The sequence below is a fragment of the Glycine soja genome, chromosome 16 (assembly GCF_004193775.1).
Source record: "Glycine soja cultivar W05 chromosome 16, ASM419377v2, whole genome shotgun sequence".
NCBI classification, from domain to species: domain Eukaryota; kingdom Viridiplantae; phylum Streptophyta; class Magnoliopsida; order Fabales; family Fabaceae; genus Glycine; species Glycine soja.
The window spans coordinates 2185225-2205593 of record NC_041017.1 but is presented as its reverse complement, the minus strand read 5'-3'; the positions used below and the strand labels follow the sequence as shown (position 1 = coordinate 2205593).

General features: G+C 34.8%; 1 protein-coding gene across 3 annotated transcripts; it reads right to left on the bottom strand.

Annotated features, from left to right (window-relative positions):
• Positions 1-2188: 2188 nt before the first annotated feature.
• LOC114390088 lies at positions 2189-19962 on the bottom strand. 3 transcript variants are annotated; one of them, XM_028350769.1, is made up of 16 exons: positions 19543-19962; positions 16134-18860; positions 15564-16011; positions 13815-14043; positions 12784-12948; positions 12277-12549; positions 11277-11522; positions 10293-10679; positions 8811-10196; positions 8671-8727; positions 6615-7046; positions 5867-6090; positions 5297-5430; positions 3764-4006; positions 3507-3685; positions 2189-3020 (listed from the first exon to the last, which is right to left on the bottom strand). In XM_028350769.1, the coding sequence occupies exons 1-16, from the start codon at positions 19898-19900 to the stop codon at positions 2904-2906; spliced, it is 7605 nt and encodes a 2534-aa protein (XP_028206570.1). In that variant the 5' UTR covers positions 19901-19962; the 3' UTR covers positions 2189-2903. The 3 variants fall into 3 exon arrangements, with proteins under 3 accessions (XP_028206570.1, XP_028206571.1, XP_028206572.1); XM_028350770.1 differs by having other exon boundaries at positions 16134-18840; positions 19543-19673; XM_028350771.1 differs by lacking the exons at positions 2189-3020; positions 3507-3685; positions 3764-4006; positions 5297-5430; positions 5867-6090 and having other exon boundaries at positions 6682-6973.
• Positions 19963-20369: the final 407 nt, after the last annotated feature.

Here is a 20369-nt window from a genome sequence, read left to right as displayed (position 1 = left end):
AGGATATTATAGAAACTTATATATAAAAATAGTTAAAAAAATAACTAATGAACATTTATGAAGATGCACGATACTGTATATTTTAAGTTTTTGCCATTTATCCTGTCAAGTTCCGTAAAAAAACTTTCAAATTTGCTTGCACGATGTATGCCTTTAAATGACCACTCAGTGATTAAGAAAATAGTGATACAGTGAAAAGATTTGTTTATATATAGTTTATACCAACAATATCGAAGATAAGAAAGGGGCGTGGAGCTTCCCTCCATCTAAACATTTTGAAGAATTTCACCATAATACCATTCATCAAGTAGTGATATAACTAATATTTATATTGAACTTATACATATGGATTAAAGAATAAAGACTAAACTATTATTTTACACAAAAATAGTAAAACAAATTAAATTTTATTAAATTAAGAATTAACAAAAAATTAAACCACCTTATAATTTTAAAGACTAATTTAAATATTTACTAAAAAATAACTCTTCACTTAGGTGTTATTTTTGTACAGTTGATAAGACATATCATATCACAACAAACATGGCGTGGGGTGCATTTAGATCATATTTACGTGTTGTGTCAACACAAAGTTCATAATCAGGGGGCTTACCCATAGTTTTTATTGTGGTTGGGGTTGGTATTTACAAATTACAATGGGTTTTGGAGCATGATTGTGATCCACGTTTCACTTTTTGGTTGCCAGTTAAGAAAATATGATTAGTCATTATTCAAGCTTGGTAGGTGAGTCTAACAGCAGCTTAATTACCGTAAACAAACACTTCTTTGAAAGTAATTTTTTCTATTTTTGTTTTTATAGTCCATTAAGGTTTTTTGACAAGGACTCTTAAAAAAATTATTTATTTGTAAATAAAATTATTTTCACATATTTTAATTTTTTTTAATAAATGTATCTTAATAAAGTTTATCTATTATAGTAAAAAATGTCTCTTAATATTTTCTTTTTATGTCAATGCGTGTCTACACATCAAGGTTTAAACTTAAGTTTCTCTACAAACTAGTTAAATCTCTTCCCGCTTGTGAGTTTGCTAAAAGTGTGTTTGAGTCAAGAAAATGAAAATGTTTATTTGAGGTGGATATATATGTTATCATATTTATGGGGATTAAATTTCATGATAATTTTTTCTTCAAAAAAAATCATGATTTATCTTGGATTTATATAAAATATAATTTATATATATATAATAGTTTTTTAAAGTGATAAAGAAATTATTTTGCTAGTAATAAAAAATAAGTTGAAATATAAAATATATAAGTTCACAAATTTTAATTTTTGAAAATTTTAAGAATTAATTCAATTAACAAAGTGTTACTAGAAATTTGTAAATATTTTATTATGTATATGATAGTAGAAGAAAATTAAGTATTAATTAAAAACCAACTATGGTAAATATCTCTATTAAATACTTAATTAAAAATAAAAATAATTAATCTGTCTTAATGCATAAATTTAGACATATGTATTATAAATTAAGAAAGATACATGACTTTATGAAAATGAGAATACTGAAGTTATCCTTAAATAATAATGACTTAAATTTGTTATATAAGTGTACATAAAAAAAAAATATGTTTCTGCATTTCAAAGAGGGAAAGGGGCACTAATATTTTTTTATTTATTTAACAATCAAATTGGTTTTTCTTAGATTCTTAGGTTTAACTCTTATAATAAGTAGTGAAAAGACGAAAAAATAATATAAAAGAGGTTTTTTTAAAAAACATTATGGCTTTTTAAAAAAACTTTAAAAAGATTATGTACAGAAAAAATAGTTTTTATAACGAATATATTGTCTTAGGACTAAGATACTGCAGTAAAAATACCTTTTAAAAAGATGTAGGGGTAAGGAATATTAATATAGTATTTATATTGCCTCATCTTATAATTAAAGATTGCATAAAATATAACCATGATTTTTTCTAAGATTGTTAGATATAAGGATATATTAAATTTGCACTAATCAAGTATTCTTTCACAATCTTTTCTAGGCTCAAACCCTCAAATTCAAGCATTCTTCTCATACAAGTCTTTTCTACTTTCACCTTTGTCGTTCTCTTTTTAGCACCTCTAATTATCAGTGCTAAATAATCTTTAATACCATTCTTAATTGCGTGAGTTAACAAGGTGCCAAGTTTAGACAACGAAAATGCTGCACACAGTAGACACACATGGTAGTATGTTTCTCATCTTTGATTAAAGTTGCACTTGGAAAAGGTCCAAGCTTTTGATTCCCAAGAAGAGTTATGAACAGTAGTATTTTATAACTTTTCTCAATTTCTAATTAAAATCAGACACAATTTCTTAATTTCTTAATATATACATGCTGTAAAGCATGACTACAAATGTAAACAAAACAAAACAAAACTCACTAGAGAATCTGGTAGAAAATAGCCCAAACAGGACCTTCTGCCGTATATGTATACACTATACTCACATCCATCAACAAATTCAAACAGGTGATGTACACCAAGAACAAAGACTAGTTTTCTCTCAAAAATGTTGCCAGCCTCGAGAGGTATTTCATAACTTGATACAATTATAGCCCGGCCACTGACTAAAGTTTTGTTCCATGTAGAAAGAATGACTCGAATCAAAATGAACCCAGCCAATCCGTTCAAAGAAGTAATGAGGTTCACTAGCACGAGATGTTTATGTTCCGGGATGTATGGCTTGCCCAAGTTGCAGGTTTTTTGGATATCTGAGCATACCAATGAAAAATCCTTTTTCAAAATGGATGGTGGCTTCAGCAATGTTCACATTTCTTATAAGCTGTTGATGAAGCCAGTAATGCAGAAAGAGATAACCTCTGACCCATGATGACCACTGTCATGAAGCATTTGCAGCATAGTCGAGTTTGTCATCAACACAAAGGATCTCAGAAGTATCATAACTCAATTCCATGGCCAAGCAAGTTATTTTCCAGCCGTACCAGCTTTACAATTCCATCCCCACCGCATGTAAGAAAACCATGGGGAACAACTTGTATATCCATAATAGCAGCCTGTGACAATTTATGCTATCAGTTTTAGTGTGTAAACTCTTTTGTCTCTGATGGACTATACACATTTGTTTAACCTTTAAAATAACACCATTGACACAATTCATTTAGCTAGAGACTATTTTTTGTTAAGGTCATTTTGGCTAGAGGGCGAGTCCTGGAATAACAGTAAAGTTGTGCCTAACCAGTTGGTCATGGGTTTGAATTCGGAAGCAACCTCCTTGCATCAGCAAGGACAAGGCTACATACAATGACCCTCTCCCATACTTTCGCATAGTGAAGAGCCTTATGACACTGGGGTATTTTTTTTTAAGAGGCCATGAGTTTGACAGAGCTACAACAGCCCACGGCATCAGCTGTAAAGCAGCTGACTTTCACAGACAGCAGGAACAGGCAATGGTGGGTGTCTGTTATGCCCAAAATAGGTGAATTTGGTGCAAAACACATCAAGAAACATAAGAATTTAATATAAAATTATGAAAAATTTACCCGAACAACACCACCAAATCCACGAGAGCTTGGCTGCAGAAAGGTGTGCTTTTCATGTATCTTTGACCAGTGATGTATTAACTTTGTGCTCTGGGCATCCCAGAGTTTGACATCTCCATCTGTGCTTCCAGTTAAAAACAAGTTGGTATTTGGTATGGTAACTACTTTTGTTACACTCCCTGTGGTCATAAAATTCAAACAGAAATCGTTAGAAAAAGAATAAACCATTACTACAAGTGCAAATGAACTTTCATCACCTGAGTGAGCCTTTGGAATGTACCAAAGCATCCCATCTACATTCGGATCTTTATCACAAGTCAAAGATGAGACAGAGCCTTGCCCAATGTTATCAGCACGCTTATGCCTTTTAGCCTTTCCAGTAACTATATAGCGGAAGTCATGAAGTCCAACATCACCACCTTTACCACCAGTCACAATAAGGGGGGATACAGAACCACCTCCCACATGATTATCAAAAACAGACACGGTGTGTGCACCACCTTCAAAAAGGCAAGCAAGGTTGGTAATGTGACAAGACATAAACCCTTTTTAATTATTTTTTTTCTTTTCTTTTTTTTTTTTTTTTGGGGGGGGGGGGGGGGGGGGGATGACATAAACCTTAGGACATAATTCATCCTTCACAGAAAAATATACAAAAGCAAAAAGTCAGCATGCATGTTCAAATCTAAACTATGAGCTATAGGCCATCCAAACCTTTGCTTGAGTAACATTTCAGCACTGGAAGTTTCAGGTTTTACAGACAAGATGCAAACCCCCAATCCAACCCTGAATAAAATTTTATTTTTCTTTAAAAAAAGTTTAATTAAGCAATAATTTGCAAATCCATCCCAATTTCAATAAATTCGATATGGATACATGAAAGTTCAATGATTGAATTATATTACACATTGTTAGATATAAAACCATCAATGTGCTTTTGCCCAATAGCTTAAGCTTTTAGCATAACTGATTCATGATATGAAATTAAATCTTCAATTTTGATGACGTAGTGGTCTAGCCTCTGTTCTTTTAAATAGTGGTTAAATTTAGCACAAGGTTGGGTGGGTCTGTTTTCTATGCTAAGTCCAACGGACTTGTGTGAGGGAACATGTTAGATATAAAACCATTCTTTTTACCCAATAGTTTAAGCTTTCATGATATAAAACCATTTATGCACCTTCACCTAACTATTTAAGCTTTAGGAATAGTTGATTCATGACATTGCATCAGAGTCTCTTCACCCAAATGGCCTAGAGTTCAACTCTTGCCACCACCATTTTTCTAATAAAAAAGTTGAAATTACACACAAGTTAGGTGGGCCTATTATCTACATGTAAAGCTCAAGGGGTATAGTGTGGGGGTGTATTAGAGATGTTATAAAAGTATTAAACCATTCATGTACCTTCATCTAATTGCTTATCCTTTTGGAATAGTTAGTTCATAATGTTAAGATGCCCCACAGTCTAAGAATATGACCATAACACTCCTTACATTGCTTGGGCAATTCTCTCCCCTTGAGTTAGGTTTTGCAAGTTAGGCCAGCCTATTTTTAACATGATAGAGTGAGTTAGACATTGTCCATTTCTAATATAGTAATAGAGCCTATCCAGCCATGATGTGAGGCCACTCACACATGTCTAGTCCAGTAAACTTCATGCTTTAAATCAAATGCCTGTAATACTTATAAGACTGGCCAATCCTCTCCCCTTAAGCTAGCTTATGGGAGTGAGTTAAACCTGTTTACTTAGCATGTACAAACATTCATTAATAAACCTAATTTAGAGACAGACCTTCATGACATAAAATGGAAGCTCGAGAAGTAGTGGGTGGAGCTAAAGTATCCCATATGACCACATTAACACCATTAGAGCTATATCCAGCCACAGCTATTATCGATCCACTTGAGGAAAAATATGTGACGTCCCTGAAATCAAGTGTAGAATAGGTTTACATTTAAATAACAGCAAAATGACATCTTTGTTAAGGAGAAAAATCACAAATAAACACACCAACAATACAAAACTCAAACTTGTCGAACCCCCCATCGTAAACATGAGTCAAATGATTACTACATCACTCCTGATTATGGATGCAGTTTTAGTTTCAAGCAAGTTCTAACTTTTAATGACATGCTGTCAAATCTAACCTTGGCCTTCATTTGTGGGTGGTCAACACAACTAGCACCACACAACATAGGGTAACAAATGAGGTAAAAAAATCAAGGAATGATTGCAAGGGATACAATGAAACTAGGAAAGAATCAAGTGAAACAATGAAATCTGAATAATATCAGCTGAAGTGCTAATATCTATCAATATCTCAACAATTGCAACTAAAGTTGAGAAAGAGAAAGTACATACGATGCATGACCATTAAAGCAAAGAGATGATTCTGTTGGACGAACATTGCTCCTTCCTCCAACCTCCAGCTGCCACGTGCAGACAGTTCCATCTAATGCAGCACTGGCAAATCGGTGTCCAAAGTGGTCAAACTGTAAGGCTGAAATTGATGCAAGGGCATAAGGTGGAGGGACATTGGCAGCGGGCAGCACTCCATATGTAGCAGTAGCTTTGTCTTTGTTGAACTGTATTTATAATGCTCCTTATTAGCCATAAGCTTGAAATATTGAACACACATGCAATTAATTAATTATATGCAGTAATCCAGATACTGTATACAAAATATCTTCTTTTCTTTTCTTTTTTTTTAGGGGGGGGGGGGGGGGGGTGTTTACAACACAAGAATTTGAACCTATGACCTCTTGTAAAATAATCAAATAATGAAAAAGTCTATGTAGGCTGATAGATCTTCAGTTTTAAACTCAAATAATTGAACAAGGGTGTCATATTCAAAAAGAACCAAATATAACAAACCATTGGTTCAAATGACACCCTCCTCTCTAGTGACAAGAATTGCATGTGCTATTGTGCATGAAACTTGGACAGTAAAACAAGCAAACTTAAGAGAAACAATTGAAAAAGTTGATCACCTAAAAAGGAAGAAACCATAACATAGGGGGAAAAACTGTCTCTATATTTGTTTGTACAAATATAAGCACATAAGTCAATGCATCTATCATGTATGCATAGCAACTTGAAATTTCCTAACCTCCCACAAGTAAATGTGTGTATTGCTAGAGCCAACCAAGAAGAAAGGTCTCATTGGATGACTAGACAAAGCCCTGGTACTTATGTTCTCCAAAGTGGCAGGTGGATCAACAAAATCTTCAAAATCTTGTTGAACTTCCCAACCTAATCCAGAGGCACCAATACCAGTGTAACCTAGCCTTCCTAATACTTTGCCACCTGTCAAGTCATTGCTGGGCCAATCTGAAGAGTCCACGCCAATAGTTGCTCCATCCAGCCCAAGGTGTGCCCCTTTTTTGCTCCCAAGGCCAACACCAGGAGAAACACATGTTGGAGCAGGGGTGGATTCTGAACCTGCCCATCCATTCTGAGGCCAATCAGCTGTAGCCCACAAAAGATCATCTGATTTAGCACTAAAAGGAATCTCATCTTCCAGATGAAAGAACATTATACCCTGAGTTAGATGAACAGAAACAGATATTAACATACTTTTTTGTATATTCAGATGTTGGATGATTGAGTTTTCTAAAGAATCAGTTTAAATGCAATGAAATTTTAAAGAAAACATCTAAAAGAGGACTAAGTATAATTGCAAATGCAAAATAATCATCATTTCAAACAATGTTAACAATAAACACACAAATAAATCACCATTACCATTTGCATACTGTACCCATATTTTACTTATTTACTTACATAATACATTGGTCCACTGATCATTTGACCAAAAAAGGGAAATTAAGTTGAACACTAATGTTGGAAATATTTCTCATATTACCTTCAAACCCTATATCCATGCTTATGTGGATCACAGCCACATGTTAAACTTTGGAAATTAACAATGGCACAGTTCAGGAGAGCCCATAGACAGCAATTTCCTCATGATATTCTGAATACCTTCATAGGTATGTGTAACATGGATATTATTTTCTTTTTTAGCCCCCTTTCTCTTTTCAGACAGTTTAGTCCCAAGTTATAATGCCAGCACCCTAGTTATCATATTTCCTATCCTATCTATTTTTTAACCTGAATATATACAGTAAGTGGCTTAGGATAATAGGCCACTCTGTCAACTTCTTAACCACCGCACTATTTGTTAGAAAAATATTTTAAATAAGGACATTTATTACATGAAAATATGGAAATATAGGTTTCAGTTTAGTGCTAACCTTCAATATCCTCCTCATTAATAGTTATAAATGAATATTATGCATGTTTTAGTATATATAAACTCTTGCATAATGATGTGGATCACTAATTAGTATTTCCTTATCAATTTAAATATTGAATTATTTCAGTTTATTTTGTTTCTTTCCTATCTTGATATTATCTGTATATCAAAATCCCCAGTTTTAGATCCTTAGAATTGTTATTCTTTTATTAGGATAACAGTTATGATTCTATTAAATAGGAATCTCTTTATTTTTATTTTATTAATTAGGATTATTGTTAGATATGATCCTTTTTTTTATTTTTTGAGGAATTGATATGATCCTACTAATTAAGGATCTCTTATCAATTAGGATAATTGTTAGTTATGATACTATTAATAGGGATATCTTTGTAGCCTTTTTAAAGGGCAGACCTGATTAGAATAGTATCAATGAGATTATTTTCAGAAGAAACTTCTGTTAGTTTAGGACTTAGGATGATCTCTGTCAAGGGACAGTTTGCTTTTTGCTTTCACATAGGTCACAAGACGGATTCTTCCGTGTTCAGGTTTGTGACTCAATCCAACACAAAGGTTTATAACACTTACCTTCAAACTTTTTAACATCGTGTAATGTTAATATTTACAAATAGTTAAAAAAAATGCTATTCATAATTAAATTTTAATGCTTTAATTTAAACCATATTTTTAATTTAAAAAAATCCAGGATTATCAATCTATAGTACTTCTCTTCTGCTATTGAATTCAATTCCTGGCTCCACCTTCAATCCCCACCCATAACAAAAAAACTCAACACAGAACCCTAAAATTTATACAATCTTTTCTACATAAAACATACAGGCATGCCAATGAAAAATCAACATCCAAGCATCCAAAACTTCAGAAAAACATTGATTAAGAGCCAAACCTTCCTATTGCCAGCAACTGCAGCTTCCCGTTGATCAGTAGAGTTTATACACAATGCCTGCTCAAATATAGCAACAATGTCATTCTTATATATACATATATGTGGCCATGTGAAAATGATTAAACAGAAGGGGAAATCACCTCCAAAAGTTCTCCATTTCTCTTGTACATTTCTCTGGGACTCTGGAAAACTGCAAAATTTGTATAAGATATATCTTTCTGGTTTGTTCTTGCAAAAGCATGGCCACTTAGAGATGTTCCTTTAACAGGAGTTCCAACTTCATGATTAGAAGATCCAGTGCTAAATTTACATCCATCACCACATGTATCATCAGTTTTATGCAGTCCTGTCATAATTATAGACAAGTCATTCCAACCTTTAGTATTCATCTGATCCAAGTCATTAGGCCAATTGAGTTTTTCCTGTGCAAAGCAATCAGATATCAATTTGGGATCCGCACAGTGATCCCATAATAACTGATGAACTGAATAGTTATCTTTCCTGTTCCCCTGTTCTAAAATGTCCAGGTTTTGGTTCTGACTGAATTCTGATTTTTGTGTTAACCATTTAAGAGTCATTACATTCAAATCATTCCCTACTTTCTGCCACAGAAATTCTGCATGTTGTTTAACATGATAAGAAGAAATGTGAGTAACCGTTGTCATCAGTAGATCACATAGGCTAAATGAGACTAACCGAATCTTCTCTGGCAAGCTGATGCTTTCAGAATCCATATTTATGAGATAAGACTCCCCATAAGTATATTTTCTGTGGAAAGGCCCAGATAAATTACCATCTTCAAGTTTGGCAAGAACCAGATTCAAATTAGATATCATGAATCTAGAGAAATGCTGCCACAAGCAGGTCCCTAAAATCTTCCATCTTTCATCGTCAGGAATTAAATGCTTTAGATCTGCAACTAGTTTATCTTCTGCACATTTGGATAGTTGAAGGTTTTCTATATTAGACATTAAAGAAGTTTGAGCCAACAACTGCCCAATGTTTGGGATAAGCTTCTTCAGATTCACCATATCAATGTCATAAGGATTACGACCATTAGATTGTGCAACCAAGAATGGTTCCGACATATACAAAAGCGCTTCCGAGTTTTTTTGAAGCCAAGCTAATGAAAAATGTAAATAATATTCATACAAATCCAGGATATCAAGATGTGTTTTGACAAGATCTTTGCAAATAGAACTCAACTGGATCCTCAAAATTGCTCTAAAAAACCACAATGAAATCAAAACACCTTCAAAGCGGCATTGCAAAGCATCCAAAAACTTAGGTTTACTATCAATAGATGAATTTTGTTGCGAATTTTCCATACTGCAGGCACAAAAAAATCTTGAATAGAAAAAGGAGACTTCTTCTGCAGTCTTAAACAGGGGTTTAATCCAAGAGTAATATAAATTGAAATCATCAAATATATTGCTCTTCTTTTGAGACAGTTCTCCTTGAATGCATCCATCAGTCATATCATATCTAATGTACAATGATCCATGATGAAAAAGTAAGAGTAAAATCTGCAGAAAAGGGAAATTAAAGAGTGATCACAGAAGTATATAGATGAATGGTGACACATATACAAAAGGGGAGGAGGAACTGGAACACAAGCATACCATACTGATTAGACAGTGGGGAGCCAATAAAAACCTCTGTTCAAATAGAGCAAGTCCTGTGTATAACTTTTGTTTAAAACTTTCAACTGATTTCGCATATTGCATCATGTACTCGTCAGAATAAGAAGCTTCTCCATTATATTCTGCAAAAGTGTCAGGCCAGCTTGGATGCTCTTTTATCAATTTTGATAAGTAGCAAAGTGCCAAATTCAATTTAATATGGAACTCGAGATGCACAGACACATTAGCAGACAACCAGTTAGAGCATTTTCTTGGCAAAGGCTTAAGAGTACTGGACAGCACATCATGACTGTCACCTAATTCACTCTCTTGATCTGCAGTCTCAGACATGCTCAGTGAAGACGAGAAATATTCCAACGCCTCAAGCTTGAATCAAGAAAACATTATGAATCATTACTGACCAGTAACATAGGAAGAGTACACAAACAAATATATATGTCACATATTGGCATTGTACTGACACATGTCCAATATCTCTGCTAGGATCATAGAATTCTTAAAAAATTCTCAGAATTCTTTTCATCAACATGGCTGGGTAACTGGATGGGCTTAAAAATCATCTCCACAATATCTTCCTAGATTGACAAGAACAGGTGGACACAGTTACATGAAAAGGCCTAAGAAACATACTGCAAAAAGAATTTCTAAAGGAAAGGATAGTCCAATAAGATGCTAACTTCTCCATCTTAAAATCATTTACCACACCTACATATAAGGCTATGAAAGGCACAGTAAGTATTCCTCACATAAAGACAGAAGTGGCCCTGTTCACACTACACAGTTTTCATATCAACCAGCACAAAATAAACAGAGCTTAAGACATGTTCAGTAAATGGTTGAAGTTTTGACAATACTAGAACTCATTAGATATGTTGAAGTTCAAGCAAACTTGTTTTTATGTACATATACAAAACTCAATTAACTTATAGTAGATTAATTGCACAATATGTAAAATAAACTTACAGGATTACCACATCTTTTTAGGGCAGCAACTGTCATCAAAGTCGCCCATCTTAAAAGAATTGCAGAATTTTGCTCCCCCACTGCATTCCGCATGCTATTCTTTGTTGCTAACATTTGGCAATAAAAACCAACAGTGGGGTCCAGAAAAGGACCACAATTGGACATGACAGTGGACTCCCAAGGCACAGGGTTTACTGAAAACTCTAGCATTCTATAAAAAGATTGGTAGTAATTACCCATTTCCCACTGCAAAATCAAGGACATCTAGTTAGAGTTAGGATCACATATGAAGCAAGTCACTAGTAAAAGCGGAATATAACAAAATGTCACGATGGATAAATTGAATTATGCAAGTATTTTGGGCACCTCCATCTCGGAGGTACAAAAATAGATCAGGCCAACCACACCAAACGTAATCAGACAGGCCCAATTTCAGCGGCAGCCCTTCTCTAGGCTGAGAAAGGAAAAATATTAATTAGATAAGGCCAGCCCAATTTCAGCCTTGCTCCTTCTTGGGGTGGTGAAAGAAAAATATACATATCATGATAATAAGAAACACAAGTAACTGTTCTCAGTAGATCACATAAGCTAAACAAGACCAATCTAACTGCTATCAGAATCCATATTCATGAGTGTAGACTCCCTAGTCCTTATAAGCACGAATCTAGCAAGAACCAAATTCAAATAATGTCATCTAGACATATGCTACCACAATCAGGTCCATAAAATCTTCCACTTTTTGTCATCAGGAACTAAATGCTTTATACCTGTAACATGTTTATCTTCTGCACATTTGGACACTAAGGTTTTGTATCTTATTTATAAAAGAATTCAACAAAAATCTAGTATTTTAAAAAAGATTGGTAGTAATCACTTGTTTCACAGTGAAAATCAAGGAGAGCAATTTATACATGGTATAGGAACATGTGCCAAGCAAGCCTTAAAAGTAGAGTATAGCAGAAAGCCTATAGGGATAAATGAATGTAAGTATTTTGGGCACCTCCAGAAGGCTTGCAAGCCAGTAGTCTCCTTTATCAATTGCAGATGGAAGTATGTACTTTGTAATTAGATGATGCTCCAATGATCCACCATGACCCTCAACAAGACGACAAATGACTAGGGCAAGCTGTTCATCCCCAAGATTCTTAGCACAAATATTTATAGCAGAAGAGTGATCACCTCCAAGCAAAAAGAAAGCAATTGCTAATTCCAGCTGATGCTTTCCAAGTAAGACATAAGCATTTTTTAAAGCAGCAGCTTTGTTTTTCTCATCCTGTAATAAAACTATTATTGTTGAATCAATGACTTAATACCATAAATATGAAAAAACAAATGCATGTAGAACAAGGATTTCAACACTTACACAATCCACATTCAAAGAACAACTAAAAATTAAGATCTACATGACTCTATCAGTCTAATGTAAGTCACCAAGTCCTTTATTGACATTGATGAACAAGGAACCATTATAAAAATACTGTTCTTGCAGATTTATAAGATAATTTACCTGAAAATTGCGAGAAAGGAAGCCCACTAGAGGCTTATCCTTCTCATCCTTACTGATTTTGAAAAGGCCAGCCAAAACTTGAACTCTATTCAGTGCAATATACAGCAAAGCACAATCCTTAGGATTTTTGTTCTTCAAATACTGAGCTCTTGCCAATTTCTCCATCTAGAGAGCAAGAGGAGCAAAGGAAGTATTAAACTGTTTGAATTGGAAAAGAGTAATAAACAATGAGATATTTTGAGTTCTGACAACAATAATCAACAGATGAGAAACCCAAACAACAAATAAATCAACAATTAGTAAAACAAAAGCCTTCCTGCCACATTCTAATTTGTCAAAGCTGACGAGAAATTCCAGTTTTTCTTTCAACACCATGGCAGCATGAAATCAGCAAATATTGAGAGAGTAAAAGAAATAAACATGAGAGGCAGGATTTTCACCCTGATAAACAGCATTTTAAAGCATCACAACGGTTGATACTTTATAAACACCACAACTACTTCCCAGGGTCTTAACTCCCAACAAACTGTATAAATGTAAAAGGATACTAAAATATTCTCTAGCGAAGTTCATAACAAAAATATGTAATTCTTAATATCTGGTTCGACAGCAAAAAATAGGTTCCCAAATATTTTATACTTTTTAGAAGGAAGAAAGCAAAAAAAAAATCCAGATTGAATTTGTCAAAGAACACTATAACAAAGGTAGCATACAGATATTGAAATCAAGTAAGGAATGCATGAAACAAGGAACTGTTTAAATTAGCAGGCAAACTAAATTACCAACCTATTATACTGGAAAGAAATAAATTGCAGTCAGTGATGCATTGAAGTATAACTATTCTATATTTTCTTTCAAAATTTGATCTCAGCCAAAAGTCATATAACACCAGCAAGAAACGCAAATTCTTACGAGATATAGCAGCTCATATGCCAGAACTTAAGATTTCAATTTCCAAGATTTTGTTTCATGTTTGTTAGCACATATAGAACATGGAGAAGAATGGAAAATAGGAAAGGATTAAGCATTACCCTTGCACGCAATTGAGGTATATTAGCATACCAAAAGCCCATACCCAAAGCACGCATTTCTTGCCATGATGGTTCATTGGGTATGACAGAACCAAATAAATTATCTAGGCAATCAGAATGATAAGCCCATACAAATAACCTTGAGTCAGCGGGCAACTCTTCAAAAGATGCAGCTCTGGCAAACTTTCGGAGAAAAAGCAGTTGCCAAAATCTTAGTGCAACCCAAAACCTACAAAGAAAAGCTTAGAAATAACATCACTCATGTACCAACTACCAAAACGAAGCCATATACACATCAGATCCCAAAGTCGCCGCCACATGTTGTTTAGATATATAATTCACCATCTAAGATCATATTCATAATTATCATCAGCAATGACACTCCATAATTTTCCAGTTTCACAACCATTTATTAAAAGAATTTTGACATGTGAACAATATCATTGATAGGTTATAGAATCTCCATGATAAGAATAATAGAATATTAGCAGCATGGATAGTTCAGAAAGAAACAGAGGATACATAGACAACAACATAAATTGGATGATTCCAAAAGCATGGCATAGATGGAGAGCTAATTTCTGAAAATTTCTGACAATTTATAATAAATTAAAAAAACTCCAACTTTCAATACTAACCTAATAGAAAAAACAGAAACTAACTATTTGGCCAGCCTTCTTCTTACACTTCTTTTAGCATGAAAATTATATCAGCCCTTCTCATGACATAGTTAACTCTAAATAGTTAAGAATCTGCCCAGACCCAAATATGGCCCTTAAAGTATGTTCCATATGTCAGCATATTATTTCCATGATAGCTCATGACCTTATAATTTAGTAATTCATGTGTAAATGCAATAGAGCATGATTTTAACAAAGTGATCATATTAAAAGATGTCCTGAAACAAGGTGACCACAGGTGCTTTGCCATTGATTTTCAAATGCAACAACAACAATACAAAGTAATATGAAAATGAAATAACCAAGCTATAAATGTTTCAAAATGTAAGCTGGGCTAGCTTGCCAATTGCATGTCTCTAATATCCATTTATTTGCCACCTGTGTAAGAAGCCGAGTGGATAATATTTCAAGAGAGTTCAAGTTCTATTGCAGAGATTCAGAGAGAAGTCTTAAATTCAAGACCTCATATACTTGGTCTTAGAATGTGGGTTTGGGGCCTAACTCAACCCCAAAAGCTAGCTTATAGGGTGAGGGTTGCCTCCCACTATAAGCTAGCTTTTGGGGTTGAGTTAGGCCCAAATCCACATTCTAAGATGGTATTAGTGTTTATCCTAGATCCATTAAACGGGCTACCCACCATGTCATCCACACACCAAGCCCAATAGTGTTGGGTGTGAGGGAGTGTGTTGAGAAAAACTCAAGTCCCACATTGACTAGAGATAAGGCCATAGTAGAATATATAAGTAGGAGGTAACCCTCACAGTATGAACTAGCTTTTGGAATTGAATTAGATTCAAACTCATTCTAAGACTTGGTCTTGTATTTTGTTCTCTGTTCTCAAATTTCCATCATTTAAATGATGTAATATCTTCTAATTTGTCATTTATCCTGGTCCATTGCAGGTTATCCTTTTTGTTTACATTGAGTTGGATTGGGAAAAACTTCATCAATATCTTCCAATAATTTTTACTTAAGATTTATCAAACGGGAAAAAAAAAACAGATAAAAGGAAAAGGTCAAAAGAAATGTAATAGGAAACCATAAAAATATTAAATAAGTTCATGAATACCTCCGTCCAGGTTCATCAAGACTCTGATATGCAGAAGATGAGTGAGGACTACTAACTTCACTAAGCAGATCTATAATTGCAAGAATCTGCATCTTCTCTATGTCGATCAAAAATGGTAAATCAGGAAATTTCTCAAGAGATTCAATAAAGCCATTAAGCTCAGATTTTGTTGAGGAGGAAATGCTTTCATTTTCAACAATGGAACCTGAGTGATATGGAAACTGGAACAAGCTACCCTGAGCCTGTGAAATTGATGTGATTGATGTAGTGTCACCGCCCCACTGGAATCCCTTAGGTTGGGAACCTTTTGATATACAGCCTTCTAGATAATATGACAATAAAATATTTGGAAGGCCAATTCTCTTGGAGATGTGTCTCTTTTTAGTATCATAACTAGTCAGGCATTCAACAAGATGCCTCACAGCTACATAAGCACGTTTCCAGTTTCCTGAAAACATTAAAAATAACAATAAAAATACATGAAAGACATATTATCATTCCCATTACATGCTCGAGTAAATTAGTTGGTCATCGGTCATACTTAAAGAAAACAATTTACTTAACCATTACCTGAGCTTATATTAGTAATTAGTACATCAGGGTGATAAGTAGGCAATGATCCACTAATTATCTCAGCTACTTCTAAGATGCTCCATAAACCAACCTTGGTAAGAAGTTCAGATTTTAATTGTTCCTTGGCCAGAAACAAGCTACTGGAATTGTCCTTCATATTGATTTTGCTGGACTGCACAGAATCAAAATCTGCATGACTGTCTCCAAGTGACTGTTCTCTGAAAGCACCAATGTCATATTCAGTAAAAACTGAAGAAAGTATGTCTTCATATATTTCATCCTCGCAATTATAGGTATTAGGCTTTGAATCACCGGGACGAAATTTACTCCCTTGCCTTTTATCCTCATGGAACAACCAATGACTAAATATACTAAAGTAATTTCCATGAATCACCACTGCTGCAGCTCTGGGTCCCCACAAGAAATCATAAATTGGAATGGAAGTGTGAGCATATGCAATGCGAACCCATATATTCTTTTTTGGAAAATTTACAGAGTTTGACAATGTTGTACCAACACAACGCTTAGGAGCATACACATGTAATTCATTTTGCAAACAAACTCCAAGCAATAACTCCCCAGTTCCTAAAGGTAACCACTTTAGAGCAATAACATCACTTTCAGTCTTTATTTTATCCTCCAAAATAAAAGTCCCAGCACTGATTAGTGGTACAGCATCCCATATATGGATGGTATTGATAGCATTTGAATTGCTTTCGTAGCAGAATGTGGCAATCTTCTCACCACAATCAGCTAAACATATATCCTTGATGGGACCATCATGTGCAACAAACGAACCCACAAGCTCCCATGGCAAGTGCTGGGTCAATGAGTTGCCAGGTTTACTTTTCCAGAGTTTCAAGATGCCATCAGAGGAGCCTGTGGCCAAGATATATGCAGGATAACTACTACACAGATCATTCGCAAGGCCAAACTCTTGTTGCCTATGGCTTAGAGTGCCTGAATCAGCCACCGCAAAACTAGTAACCAGATCATTGGAACTTAGAAACTCACATGAACATGGATTTACAGTAATGCAATATTTTTTATTAGCAAATGTACTTTCAAATGCCCAAACACTGCAGTTATCAATGCTTTTAACATCAAAATTGCATTCACAACAGTTTGTTGACATGTCAAATGAGTGCAAGTTTACTTCCCATGATAGGGCCTGAAATCTCCCCATCCATATTGCCAATAACATAAGTTTATTATTACGGAAAGTTTTGTCACAAGTGGAATTTAAAGGAATTGTAAAGATATCAAAAGGGCCATCCTCATAAGGACCATGACCACTGAAAGGAATAGTACATAAGTAGTGACATTCTATGTTTTCTTCTTCACTTTGACAAATGTTGACAATGAAGCAATCAATCCCCCGAGTATGCCCCATAAAAAAAACCAGCTTGTCATCAAGTATTGAAGGTGCCCATGTCAAGCTTGTGTACAAGGAACATGAGTCTTGAGTTGCAAGCTTTCCATAGAGTTCCATAGTAGGAACCAAAGTTGGACATCCCAAAATGCAGTTTGAAATGTTAGAAAGTGACCAAAAAAGAAGCAGTCCATTAGAATCCAGAGAAACAGCTAATTGAACTTTGCTTGTACAAGGATGAAGTGAAACCTTTAAGATTCTCCCACTATGACCATCTAAGTTTAAAACACCACCAGTCAAATGGGAGGATATGTTATCTGTGTTAACATTATCAATGGATTTCTCCACAGCATCATGTATCATTTGAATACGAAAATTTGACCAAACTAAGGAATTACAAGGCAATAGCTGAAGTGAAGAGCATATAATCGGTGGACCAGACAGGGAACTTCTCAATATAATGATCTTATGAAGAAAAAATGCATTTTTAAAATCAGATGAGTTAAACTTGTAAACATTTGCTATGTCGTGGTTCTGGATTTCATGTTTGTTCCATAACGTAACTCGGGGGAATCTCAGCGGAGAAACATCATCAAGACATTGGACAGCCCAAAAGCTAAGCAACATTCCAGGACCAAACCCAACAAGCCAATCACAATTTCTAACATCATGCTCAAATCCTTCTTTGGAAAAAACTTGTTTGGCGGCCTCTTCGCCAGTTCTAAATATTCCCTCAAAGTCTGTCCCCCATCTCACAAATATATCTGAACCAAGAGTTCCATTTAAGGACTGATTAATCTCAATAACAGCAACAACACAAAAAGAGCATCCCGTGTTCTTCTGATCATTGATGTCCTTCCCAGTTCTCCTGGCCTTTCCATTATCAATTTCACTCCATAACCTTGCAGTCCCATCTAAGCTGCATGTCAACAGGACATGCCTTACTGAACACTTACCATATCTGTTTGATAGCTTTCCTCTTGATGGTCTCCATTGAATCATTACGACAGGTAAAGGATGATGTAGTTTGACTTTTGAATATTCAGATAGTCCGTTGCTTTGACATACCAATACACATTTGCTTTTCTCATTGGTCAAGGACCCTTCAATGTGCTCTTTACTAGGATGTGCTGCAGTTGCTGAAGGGCCCTCAATAAACCAAGTTGCACAAACAAGAGTTTGGGGTTGATCTGCTTTAAACTTCCAAGCAACTTCCCAACATTTGTTACTCTTTTTCCAGAAAACCACCTCCATTCCAACAGAAATTATTCCATCTCCCGATCCTGTCCATCTGATGTTTGCCACTTTCGTATGTTGTACAAGCACTGCATTCTGGCTCCAACAAAAAGAACCTGAATATGAGTGACAAGATCATGTTTTTAATATGTAGAACTAACAAAAGAGACAGCGACTCATCCTATTGTAAAATTTTCTCTTTTCTCTGTAAATATATTAAAAACAAGAGCAGAGGTAAGATATCCTCCAAAGATGAAAACAAGACCTCATCAAACAAGAAAAGCAAAACAAGTAATCAAAATTTGGCAACTTCTTCATATATCTAAACCTCTCCATAATACACATCGACACCATTTTACGATTAACTCTTATAAAGGTGGACACTGGGCAGCCTGTTTAATAGGCTTTAACTCCATACCATATGAAAGACTTTAAAAAGCATGTAAACTAAGTAATTGAGTTAGCTCTGAACTAAAACGTATGCAAAAAGCAACCTTCGAATGGTCACTGAAATCTTCACTTTCTTATAAGAGAAGAAAATAAGAAAGTAAAATAAATTATAAGGAGCCTTTGGAGAAAGATAAAAAAAAAAAAAAAAAGAGGGAGCTTCTATAAAAGTTTAAGTTCATAATAGGTTGATTTTAACTTCTAGGGAGAAGCTCAATTCATTTTACCTTCTTAAACAGTGCATTTTAAGAACTAAGACGAGTAGTTTCTAATTCTTGTGTAGGGACAATTGTGCAAGTACAGGGACCAAATGAGTAATTCAAGCCATTAAAAAATGAAACTCGGAGTTACCTTTAGCGGTGGCGGAGTCGTGGCGGAAAAGCGAGATGCAGTTATCGGCGGCGGCGGCGAGGTCGCCGGAGGAGGGGGAACTAGGGGACCAGGCGACGGCGGCGAGGGGATCGGCGGAGAGCTGGAAGGATTGGCGGAAAATGGGGCCGATGCGGGTTTGGTGAGGGGAAAGAGGGGAAGGGAAGTGGGAGATGGTGAGAAGTGAAGAAGCGGCGTAGGCGATCCAGGAGTAGCCGGAGAAGTCAGGGAGAAAATCCACCGTGGATTCGGACAAGGTTGGGGCGGGCGGGACCGTGTCGGATCTGAGGAGACGGAGGGGAAGATGATCGATGGGATTCATCTTCTCTGCTTCTCTCATTGTTCCTATCTCATCACAGGATGAACAAGAAAGAAAAAGAACATATGCCTGTGTAGGATTTTTTTTAATGGGGTTTGATGTGTTTTTAATTTAAGTTAAATTACATACTTTCATCATTCTTATTTTTTATTTCTTATGTTTTGAAATTGATCTTCAATAATTTATTTTAATATTCTGGTGTAGTTTATCTAATTTGAATGTTTTTAGAACTAAACAAGAATTAAAATATAACATACTAAAAAGATCCTTTTTAAATTATAGACTTAAGAATCATGAAATTATAAAACATAAATGAGTTAAATTTAATTTAAAATTAGTTGGAAATAAACAAGCAATGATATCATTTGATTTTTCTTAAATTATTTATGAAATTTGAATTAAACCAAATTAATTTTTAACCGTTTTGTTTGTTAGTAAGTATTAAAAAATGTTTTAAATGTTTATCATTAATTAAAAATTAATAATAATT